The sequence below is a fragment of the Gnatocerus cornutus genome, chromosome 3 (assembly GCF_029298725.1).
Source record: "Gnatocerus cornutus isolate USDA-ARS CGAHR chromosome 3, icGnaCorn1.1, whole genome shotgun sequence".
Taxonomy (NCBI): Eukaryota; Metazoa; Arthropoda; class Insecta; order Coleoptera; family Tenebrionidae; genus Gnatocerus; species Gnatocerus cornutus.
This window is the reverse complement of record NC_142235.1, coordinates 13,525,650-13,538,099: the sequence shown is the minus strand read 5'-3', so window position 1 is coordinate 13,538,099 and position 12,450 is coordinate 13,525,650. Positions and strand designations below refer to the sequence as shown.

The 12,450-nt window shown below is 35.3% G+C and overlaps 2 protein-coding genes across 2 annotated transcripts; both read left to right on the top strand.

Moving 5' to 3' along the window:
- Positions 1–7,801: 7,801 nt before the first annotated feature.
- On the top strand, positions 7,802–9,106 carry LOC148177185 (protein neuralized-like). Its single transcript, XM_088033451.1, has 2 exons — positions 7,802–7,884; positions 7,934–9,106. The coding sequence occupies exons 1-2, from the start codon at positions 7,876–7,878 to the stop codon at positions 9,104–9,106; spliced, it is 1,182 nt and encodes a 393-aa protein (XP_087889577.1). The 5' UTR covers positions 7,802–7,875.
- Positions 9,105–11,305, top strand: LOC148177184 (protein neuralized-like). Its single transcript, XM_088033452.1, has 2 exons — positions 9,105–9,220; positions 10,408–11,305. The coding sequence occupies exons 1-2, from the start codon at positions 9,212–9,214 to the stop codon at positions 11,092–11,094; spliced, it is 696 nt and encodes a 231-aa protein (XP_087889578.1). The 5' UTR covers positions 9,105–9,211; the 3' UTR covers positions 11,095–11,305.
- Positions 11,306–12,450: the final 1,145 nt, after the last annotated feature.

Sequence of the window (12,450 nt, the reverse complement as noted above, 5' to 3'; positions counted from 1 at the left end):
CTGAAATTTGGTGGAATTGTTAAGTTAAGGGTTTATTTAGCGTACAAAATCACACAATTTTAGATTGAATTTTAGATAAAAAAAATATAAATTCTAGAAAAAAAATTATTTCTTGAACGACAGATTCGGGGAAATATTTAATTTAGGCGTGTTTATTTTGTGTACGAATTGACACAATTTTAAATCAACATTTTCAAACTTTAGAAAAAATATTCTAGGACTGACTGAAAATGAAAAAAAAAAATTAATATAAATTCCACAGTTTTTATCTTACTGGAGTGAAATGCTTAATTCACAGGTGTTTATTTAAAGTACAAAATTACTCGATTTTAGATCAAAAATTACGAATTTTAGAAAAAAAAACATTTCTAGAACGAACGAACCACTAAAATTTTTAAACGAACGAACTGGATATTAATTTTTTTTAAATTTAATGTAAATTTAACAGTTTTTGTCCTAAAGCAATGAAGTTTGGTGAAATTGTTAATTTAGAGGTATTTATTTAATGTACGAAGTTACACAATTTTAAATCAACAATTACGAATTTTAGGGATAAAAATCTAGGATTAACTGAAAATTAAAATTTTCTAAAAAGTCATTGTAAATTCCACAGTTTTAATCTTAATGCACTGAAATTTGATGCAATATTTAATTGATGGGTATTTATTTAGTGTATAAAATTACACGATTTTAAATCAAGAATTACGAATTTTAGCAAAAAAATATTTCTAGAACGAACAAAACATTAAAATTTTCTAAAAATTTAATGTAAATTCGACAGTTTTGACATCAAACTAATGAAATTTTGTGGAACTGTTATTTTAGGGGTGTTTATTTAGTGTACCAAGTTACACAACTTTAGATCAAAAATTACGAATTTTAGAAAAACAATTCAAAAATTCAATGTAAATTTGACAGTTTTTATCCTAATGCAGTGAAATTAGGGGGTGTTTACTTAGTGTACAAAATTACACGGTTTTAGATCAAGAATTACAAATTTTAGAAAAAAAAATTGTAGAACTAACGAAAAATTAAAATTTTCCAAAAATTCAATGTAAATTCGACAGTTTTTATCCTAAAGCAATGAAATTTTGTAGAATAGTTTGTTTAGGGGTATTTGTTTAGTGTACGAAGTGATACAATTTTAGATCAAGAATTACGTATTTTTGAAGTATTTCTAGGTCGAACTAAACATTAAAATTTTCTAAAAATCCAATGTAAATTTTACAGATTTTTTCCTAAAGCTATGAAATTTTGTGGTGTTTAGGGGTGTTTATTTAGTGTACAAAATTGCACAATTTTCGCTCAAGAATTACGTATTTTACTCGGTATTTTATAAAAAAAAGTTCTAGAATGAACGAAACATTAAAATTTTCTAAAACTTTAATGTAAATAAGACAGTTTTGATGCCAAACCAATGAAATTTTCTGAAATTCTCAATTTTGGACGTTTATTTGGTGTACCAATATACACAATTTTAGATCAAGAATTACGAATTTTAGAAAAAAAAATATTTCTAAGATTTCTAAAATTTAAATTTTTTAGAAAGTCAATGTAAATTTGACAGTTTTTATCCTATGCAATAAGCTTTGATGGGATTGTTAATTTAAGAGTGTTTATTTAATGTACGAAATAACATTTTTTTAGATTAAGAATTTCGAATTTTAGAAAAAAAATGTTTTGAGGACGAACTAAAAATTAACATTTTCTAAAAATTCAATGTAATTTAGACAGTTTTGTTTCTAAAGCAATGAAATTTTGTGGAATTGTTATTTTAGGAATGTTTATTTAGTGTACGAAATTACACTTTTTTCGATTAAGAATTTAGATTTTTTTAATGTAAATTTGAAGAACAATGATTCTAAAGCAATGAAATTTGGTATTAGGTACACAATTTTAGATTAAGAATTAAAAAAAAAATATTTTGTAGGACGATCTGATTTTTTTTTAAACAATTTGTGATTCTGCCAGTTTTGACAAAAGCAATTAAATTTTGCTTTTGGACGTACTTTAAATTTAAAATCTTCAATTGGAAGTGTTGCAGTTATAGTGGGATGCAGCCTCCGAAAAAAGCTGCATTTTGAGATGCTAAAAATCATTGACGTTGTTAACCCGCAAGAGCAGCAACGGTTTCGAGTCTCGAGAGATTGCCGGTGTAATTTTCTACAAGTAGTTGCTCTCTCAAGAAGATATTTACAAAAAGATAACCTTATATTTCCATCAATATTAACATCCGGTCGTCTAGCAACCACTTTCATCTCTTTGCATCTGTAATTCTATCAAGACATCAATAAACTTCAATAGAGAGCAATTCCGAATAATAGAAAGCCTTAAAACGAACGAACGAAAGATATCAAAGAGGAATTATTAGAGTAATTACAGAGAACGAATGGAAACAGCCGAGCGTCCCTCTAACAACTTAATTTCCATCAATAACCAACTTCCGGGATTCTCTCTGTCGTTTGAATCAAATTTTAATTACCCCACTTTAATAAAGTTCCCTCGTCTCCCCTACGTTGTCGATGGCCCTTCACTTCCGGACAAATGAACGGCCGATCGATGAGTACTTGAAAGAAGAGATTATTCGCGGAAATGCGAGGATGAGAGCTTATCGGCAAAAGCTACATTCGAGGAGGTGCATGGACCCGCCGCCACGGCATCAGACCGCTTTTTAGCCTCCTCGTGAAATCTGTATTTTTCTCGCGCACCTCCTCTATATAAAATGTCATAATCATCCCCGAACAACCCTTGCAAATATAATTTGTCCGACCCTCGCTCACCTCCGTCTTTCCCCAATTTCTCGTCTACAATTGAATTTACGAATACATCTCTGAATGTCCGCCTCCGAAAAGCATCGAAGCAAGGAAATTAAATCGGGGAAGGGTAAATTTCACATGCAAACGTTCAACCCTTATTTGTCAGCGAGCATTTAAAAACGGAGCGGAAGCGTCGACTGACGCGATTAATAAAAGGTAGTCCGTTTTTAGTTTATATGTAAATTTTTCATTTGAGACGCTATGGAGGGAAATTCGCTTATTTGGGTTTTAATGGAGTGGAGAGGGTTGGACGAGTTTTCGGGCTTAGGACGGACGGAGAGAGGATTTATCTTGACAGGATGATGCAGGAATCTGTAATTTTGACGGTGAATCAAGATTAGAAGGGGCCGCATTAGTCTATCTGTCACGAAATTAATTATTTATTAAGCTTGGGGTGTTAGAACGAGAGTGGACTAATCTAGTGCCAAACCACCGCTTAATCAAGCGGTAAGCGAGCAAAGCGAGCATCACCAATTTTATTGAAATCATACATTTATGGGACTTATTTTTAATTCGTTCTAGAAATAAACATATTTATAATATTCGTAATTCTTGATCTAAAATTGTGAGACTTAATAAACATTCCTAAATTAACTATTCCACCAAATTTCATTAGTTTAGAATCAAAACTGACGGATTTACAATTTTTTTTAATTAGTTCGTTCGAGAAATGAAAAAAATGAGAATCTCTCAATTCTTGATCAAAGTTTTTGTAATTTAGAGCACTCAATTAGAGCTTCTAAATTAACAATTCCACCAAGTGTCATTGATTAAGGCTGAAAACTGCAGAATTTCTATTGAATTTTTAGAAAATTTCAATTTTTAATTTGACCAAGAAATATACAGCCGCGAACACAAAATCTTAGACGTCATTTTTCTGACGTTTCAAAACTATGAGTGTAGTCTGTGCATTACTGTCATTGTCATTACTGACGTTTAAAATATCAAAGTATTGACAAGTTGTCGATTAACATTTATTATGACTGAAATGTTTAAAACCGATAAAATTAGAATAGTCTTTTTAGTACAGAGCAGTAGGATATACAGTCAGGTCGTTGCAATATTGAAAACACCGAAAACTCTATCTATTTTTAAATTAATAAATTAAAACTGACAAAATTGTCAATGTAAAAAAATTCTAAGTGGGGTTTTACACATGCGACAATTATATAGATGACATTGACGTCTAAGATTTTTTGTCCCCGGCTGTATTTTTTCTAGTTTCGAATTCTTGATCTAAAATTGTGAAAATTTGTACACTTAATAAGTATTCCTAAATTAACAATTCCACCAAATTTCATTGTATTGTCATCAAAACTAACAGATTTACACAATTTTTTTGGATTAGTTCGTCCGAGAAATGAAAAATTTTGAAAAATTCTCAATTGTTCATAAAAGATTTTGTAATTTAGTACACTTAATAAGAGCTTCTAAATTAACAATTCCACCAAATATCCTTGATTAAAAGTGAAAACTGCAGAATTTCTATTGAAGTTTTAGAAAAGTTAAATTTTTAGTCCGTCCTAGCAAAAAGTTTTTTTTCTAAAATTTGTAATTTTTGATTTTAAATTGTGTAATTTCATACACTTTATAAATGCATTTAAATTAACAATTCCACTAAATGTCATTGCTTTGTTAGCAAAACTGACAGATTTAGACATTTGTTTTAATTAGTTTGTCTGAGAAATTAAAAATTTTGAGAATCTCTCAATTCTTAATAAAAGATTTTGTAATTTAACACCCCTAAATTAACAATTCCACCAAATTTACTTGGTGTAGGATAAAAACTGTCAAATTTACATTAAATTTTTAAAAAATTTTAACTTTTGGTTTGCCCCAAAAATTAAAATATTTTTAAAATTCGCAATTCTTGATCTAAAATTGTGTAATTTTGTACAGTAGATAAACACTCCCAAGTAAACAATTGCACCAAAAATCATTGCCTTGTTATCAAAACTTTTATTTATTTAGACAATTTTTTTTAATTAGTTCGAGAAATGTAAAATTTTAAGAATCTCTCAATTCTTGATCAAAGTCTTTGTAACTTAGAACACTCAATTAGAGCTTTTAAATTAACAATTCCACTAAATATTATTGCTTTGGGGTGAAAACTGCCAAATTTACGTTGAATTTTTTGAAAATTTGAATTTTCGGTTTGTCTTAGAAATTTTTTTTTTTCTAAAATTTAATTCTTGATCTAAAATTATGTCATTTCGTACAGAAAATAAATACCTCTAAATTAACAACTCCACCAAATTTTCTTGCTTTGGGATAAAAAGTGTCGAATTTACATTCAATTTTTAGAAAATTTTAACTTTCAGTTCGTCCTAAAACTTCTGAATCTGAAATTGTGTAATTTAATACACTAAATAAACACCCCTAAATTAGCAATTATGTATACCCAATTTCATTGCTGTAAGATCAAAACTGTCGAATTTACATTGAATGTTTAGAAAATTTTAATTTTTAGTTCGTCCTAAGTAGCAATAAGTTTTTTTCTAAACTTCGTAATTTTTTATGTAAAATTGTCCCATTTCGTACACTGAATAAACACCCCTAAGTTAACAACTCCACGAACTTTAATTTCCTTTGGGTAAAAACTGTTCAATTTACTTTAAATCTTTAGCAAATTTTAATTGTCAGTCATCCTAGAAATAATTGTTTATCTAAAATTAGTAATTTTCGATCGATTAGTAATTTTACACACTAAATAAACACCTCTAGATTAACAATTTCACTAAATTTTATTGTGTTACGAGAAAAACTGTCGATTTCCATTGAATTTTTAAAGAGTTTTAATTTTCACTTTGTCCTAGAAATCACATTTTTCTAAAATTTGGGATTCTTGATATAAAATCGTGTAATTTTGGGGGGCGAGCGAAGCGAGCACCACAAATTTAATTGAAATCGTGCATTAATAGGTCCCATTAATAAACAATTTTTGTGAAGTTAACTTGACACGCTTTAAAATTGCCAAGGCGACGTAATGAATTAGAAACCTGTAACTCTGACGTCTAATTAACCTCAATTTATTGCATCGGCATAATTGATAAAGCGCCAACAAATTCCCCCGTGACTAATCCAGTAAAGACAAGCTCCATTACAGGAACCTGCATCGTTGACATCTAATTAACCCCTTTTTTCTCATCTCCTCGTTTTAATCAAGTTACCGTAAACTTTAATCAAACTCATATCCGCCTTGATTTTGTTTATTCGAACCACCTGTCTTTTACACCGAGCCAACTTTGACTCGCTGGCTTAATTAACGAAAACTCCACAAAGGCTCCGTATCGGCATATCGATTCGTACCCGCAAAGTTGGCACTAATTGGTAATCATGGCACGCTTGATTACATCTAATGCTCATAGACGAACACCTTATATGACTGATTTCCCTATCTAAATAACAAATTAGGGCGCCCGATTGATTTAGTGAGGAACCGGAATTGCAGTTTTTGACAGACCCCTAATTTACTTACGTGCCACTGTGTATCGAGGAGGAGATCGATAACTAAATTAATGTAAAAGCCGTGACAAAGTATACAGAATGAGCGAGAAAAGCGTATAGTTAAGCCAATTTTACATCAAGTGGATGAAGTTTGTTCAATTACTTTATCCGAGTCGGCGCCTCCTTTTCGTTTGCGTTTCAGTTAATACAATTTCGAGAAGCGTCAAAAGGCGAAAAAGACCTCCGATGGGGGATGGGGGCGGTCGCGTGGCGGCAACCACACTCCTTGATGAAGGAGCCTCATTGTCCTCATATAAGTTTTCGGAACTGTAGCGTTCAATTCAAACGAATCATAACTTTAAGGAACTGCAGCGTCCTCATAATCCCCTAAAATCCCCGCCACCCTGGATTTGTAACGTCGGCGTTTCGAATTAATTCCGGATCACTCATCCCTTCGCTTTACATTCAGTGGGGTGGGTTTATTTCGCCACTTGTTGTCAACGCCAATTTTTCCACCCCCGAGACAAGCCTTCAGGCGAGGTGAGATCAAAGGTGGCGTTTTTACCGTTGAACTTTTTAATTGTCGGGGGTAGAAAAACGACGCCACTGGCTTCGTTGGGATTAGCTCCATTTGGAACGAGGCACAGCTTTCTTTAACTTTTAATTTGTAATGACACGTGGAAAAACAAAAGAACGAACAAAGACACAGTCGCCTTCGTTTCAGGGAGTAATTTTTTTTTTCTCGGTCGGATGAATAAAAGATGGCGGTGATGCGAGTGTTATTAGGTTCGTGGGGGTTGTTGTGTTCCCACCCCCGGGGACGGGAAGAATTATCTCCGTTATAAGACTCACATTTATCATTTCTAACTTAAGAAGGTATTAAGGTGGCTGTGTTTCTACCAAATTGGTTTGTTTTGTTTCGGGTATAGAAATTCGGGGATTTTTCCACACGGCGTTTTAGTAAACAAAATTTATCTACTTCGGTGAATAAAACAATTAATATATAATCCCTCGCCGCGTAAGTTGGCTGTGAATAAAATTTTTAGGCGTTGGAAGGAAAACATTGATTTTATAATTCGCGGAGCGCTCGTAATGTTTTTTTTATTTACACTTGGCAAGACCAAGTGCAAGGTCAAGTTTAGTTTTCAGGCCTTTCAAACACCGAAGGTCACGAAATTCGCATTTTTGGCACAATGTGCTAAATTTTTCCGAGGTTGCCAAAATTTTTGACATTCGCATGCTCTCTTTGGTGATGTTCGTGGTCGTTCCTCCGTGATCTTTCCAGTGTTCTTTTCAAGGAAACGAGTTCTCTGACCCCCCCAGACACCGTTTTTTCGCACATTATCGCTTCTTAAACACGCCTGAACCAACAAAAATAAGTGAATGAACCCGGCTTCCTCAAAAATATCCATCTTTACCATCATGGTTCTAATCTTAACAACCTGTCAACCGCGACGAAAACAAATACCGCACGTTCACCAATGACCTTCCCCCACGCCTCCGCTGATTCATCAATTTTATTAACTAGTCTAATTCTCTCGTGTTCGAAAAATCGACTCGGATATTTTCGTCGCGGAGCGCGCACTCATCATGTGACAATGCACCAAAAACCATGTCGAACGTAGGTAGTGTTTTGTTTTGTGTGCTCAGCTGATTTTCGCTATTTTCAGCCGTCTTCGTCGACCTCCGACGAGCCGCCACTGCGCTTCTATGGTAAAAGAACGCAAAACATCCGAGTGAGCCATGAAGGGGTGATTGCGCGTCGGGTGAACGCTAGTTTTTTTACACGGGGGTTAGTTTTTGGAACGCGACCCATTAAGGTCAACGAAAAGGTTACGTTCAAAGTTACGGAATTGGCGGAGAATCTAGGTGGGTTCGTCTATGTGGGATTCACGTCACGTGATCCCGAGAGCATGATAGGGGTGTCGTGTCAAAAATTGGCGAAGGAGTCCGGGTATTGGTCGTGGTTTTTTCCAAAGGATCTCATTAGTCAAGGGCGGGGCTTGTTTTTCTACATCGCAAACGGCGGGGCGGTGCATTATGGTACGGACGGGGTGGAGAAAGGCGTGTTCCAAGGCGGAGTTAAACTAACACAGCCGCTGTGGCCACTCTTCGATATCTTCGGGAATTCAGCTGCGATACGATTGGTTGATCTGCTTCCCGCGAAAGTTGAAAGTACGAAACGAAAATTCACTCCCTTTTTGTTGCATTCGGTCCATAGCAGAAACGTTCGCGTGGATAAGAATGTGGCTCAGAGACTTGATAATCGCTACAGCCATGGATATGTTTTTTCCGCGCGTCCAATTAGAGCCAATGAAAACGTCGTGATTCAAATTTCGCCCAATCACAGCGGGAACTTCAAAGGATACCTCCACGTGGGGGTGACTTCTTGTGACCCCGCCCAGTTATCTCCAGAGGACCTCCCTGATAATGTTAACCACCTGGTGGACCGGCCCGAGTACTGGGTCCTCCTTTGCGACTTTGCCAAATTGGAGTGTGGTGATCAAATTCATTTAATTTTAAAAGAAGATGGACCAATCGAATACGAAGTTAGCGGCGGCAGATTCAAAGGTGTGGTTCATGTCGACGCGACCTTGAAGCTTTGGATTTTTGTGAATGTTTACGGTAGCACCCAACCCGTTCATTTAGCGACGGAACAAACGAAGGTCGAGGAGAAAGAGTGCGTCGTTTGCTACGATAACGCGATCGAGGCGGCTCTGTACAGGTGCGGGCATACGTGCATGTGCTTCGAGTGTGCTGTGGAGCAGTGGCAGGGAAAAGGAGATGGACATTGCCCCATTTGCAGGGCAGTGATTAGAGATGTAATTAGAATTAATAAGTGAAGCCGTTCCGTTAAATCTAGTGACGTAGACGAGACAAAGGCGACTAGATTCGTCATTGACACTGGTCGCCAGTGGCGTGCTCGGAGCGGCGGTGTGCAGTCTGCCATGGCCGAGGTGAGAAAAACCCTGTGAAAATTTTTTCCCACACTCACCACTAATCTTTCGTTATCATTTATCACTTCCTTTCATCGAAATTGATTGTTTCCACTTCACATTTCGATTGTTTCTCTGGTACGTGCGAAATGGAAAAGGTGAGTGAATCAAGGTAAACTCGCTTCGATGAAATGTCAAAATTTGAATTTACCTCAACTTCCGCTTTCCTTTGCACATTTTTTATCGCAGAATCTGACCTTGGAATGTTTCTTTGTGTCTGTTTGTTTCGTCAACGTTGTAAAGTTTATGGCACGCACATGTTAAGTTTTTGACGTTCTCATGCTAAACTTAGAGCGAGTCGCAGTTTGGGAAAAATATGCAGGATGGGTCAGATGTTATCGGTCTGTTTTGAAGGATGGGAAAGGAACATTTTCGTCTGCTGATTCTCCTATTCTAGAGATAAGAAAACTATTGTCATGTTAACCACGCTTTTAATTATCAGATCTTGGTAGTTACGTCATTGGTTCGACTCGAGTTTTCCGGTTATTGTTTTTTTTTCTCTCTAATGTTGTGGTGTCCCATTATCAACTTATTGTGTCCCATTATCAGTTTTTTGGTCCCACTGTCAGCGCTTTTCGTCCCATTGTCACGATTTTGTGTCCCATTATCATATTTTTTCCCCTACTGTCATCGATTTTAGTCCCATTATCACATTTTTGCCCCCACTATCATCGCGTTTTGTCCCATCAGCACTTTTTTGGTCCCACTGTCATCGCTTTTCGTCCCATTGTCACGATTTTCTACCCCATTATCATATTTTTGCCCCTATTGTCATCTCTTTTCGTCCCATTGTCACAATTTGGTATTCCATTATCATATTTTTACTCCCACTGTCACTGCTTTTCGTCCTTTTGTGACGATTTTGTGTCCCATTATCATATTTTAGCTACCACTGTCAACGCTTTTAGTCCCCTTAACACATTTTTGCCCCCACTGTGATCGCTTTTAGTCCCATTATTACGATTTTGTGTCCCATTATCAATTTTTCGGTTCCACTGTCACTACCTTTAGTTCAATTATCACATTTTTGCCCCCTTCGTCATCGTTTTTCGCCACATTATCACGAATTTGTGTCCCATCATTAATTTTTCGGTCCCACTATCATCGCTTTTCGTCCCATTGTCACACCTGATATTTTTTTCTTTTAGTTACGCTTTCATTCCGTTCACGGCGCCAACATCTCCCTCTCCCCCGACGGCCACGTGGCCCAGCGCCTCCAAGGCTACGGCAAAGGGCTCGTCTTCAGCGCCCGCCCAGTCAAAGTCAACGAAAAAGTCTCCATAAAGCTCCTCAAGCTCTCCCCGCAACTCTCCAGCACTGTCTGCTTCGGTTTCACCTCCAAGAACCCCAATCAGCTGTACGACGACCTTGACTACTCCTATTTGGACGTCTTCAAGCTCGGGTGCTACTGGATTTGGCCGCTTTTCAAGAACATGTGCGTGGAAGACACCGTCCTCTTCTACTACGTGACGAAGGATGGCCACGTCCACTTCGGCATCGATGATGTTGAAGTCGACTTTTTCTACAAAAGGGTGCACACCGGACGTCCTCTCTGGGCTATTCTCGACATCGACGGCGTCTCGACGGAAGTGGAAATTTTAGCGTCGGATGATGACGTCATCGAAGAGGATGTTATAGAAATGTACGAAGATTTCGTCAAAGCGGACGAGTTATGTACAGTGTGTTGTCAAAAAGAGATCAACTCGGTGCTGTATAAGTGTGGGCACATGTGTATGTGTTTTCAGTGTGCTAGACAGCAACAACAGGGGGCGGGAAACGGGCAGTGTCCGATCTGTAGGGCGGATATTAAAGATGTCATTCGTACTTATAAGTGATTGGTGTAATTTAGGATTTTCAATTTTTAATTGCCAAAGTTGTAACGACATGGCGTCTAGTGACAGCTGCTTTTATTATATACTCAGTAATTTGAATATTAAGCTCTGAAATTTAGAAGGGCGTACATAATCAAGTGGTGATACATAGATTTAAATTATTTAATGTGTCAAAACCTTTTTGCTATGATTATAATAAAGATAAATATTTTTACTTGCGTTTTTTTGTTGGTATTTTGGATTGATTGACCACCGACTAGATTTGTGTCAGGTAAAGTAAAAGTGTCATTATTGTAGAAATGAAAAATTGCTAATTATGGCTAATTATGACTAATTTTTGTGACAATTTTATTCTAAAAGAGTACAGATTTTGTGAAAGCATTTCCACAGGACGATATTTAGGTAAAAAAAACTGAATGTCGACTAGTTTTACTAGAATTGCTACTAATTATAAGTAGGTAATTAATTAACAGTAATCAAAGTGCAACCTTGCTAATGTTAAGTAGGTACATCGCGAACAGTTTTCAGATTCTAATTGCAAAAACTCAATCTTAGCTACGTAATTATTTAAATTAATTCATTCATTATAAGTAATTAGTAACAATTTATGCCAGAGAAGAAGATTTCTTGTTAAATAAAAAAAGTTTAGGAGCTGTTTTATCAACGCAATTAAAGATCTAGTGTGCTGGTTTTGGTACTATACTAATTGTACAGTACTAATTAAACTACAACAGTTACATTGCCAATACTAAATATATCGTAATTTAAAACAGTTTTTATCAGCTGCTTGCAATGTTTGAATCTTAAGTAGTTTTATTAAAATTACCACTAATTGTAGGTATAATTAGTTAACAGTAATTAAGTAATAACTTTTAACAATTCTTGTCTAGAGGAAAGTAATTATTTAAGGAACGAAAAACTGCTAATTATAACTAATTATGACTACTTTTTGTGACAATTAGTTCTAAAAGAGTGCAGATTTTGTGAATTCATTTCCACAGGACAACATTTAGATCGTTTTACAAGGATTACTACTAATTGAAACTAATTAGAACTATGTAATTGAAAATTACAATTACGAACAGTTTACTATTATATGACTAATTTTTGTGTCAATTTATTTAAAAGGTGTGCAGATTTTGTGTATTCATTTTCACAGGACGATGTTTAAGTGGTTTTACAAGAATTGGTACTAATTGAAACTAATCAGAACTAATTGAAAATTACAATTACAGTTTACTAATTAAGACTAATTTCTGTGCCAATAAATTTAAAGTGTATTTAATTCCACAGCACGATATTTAAGTCGTTTTACAGGTTTTGGTATTAATCTAAACTAATTAGGACTAATTAAAAATT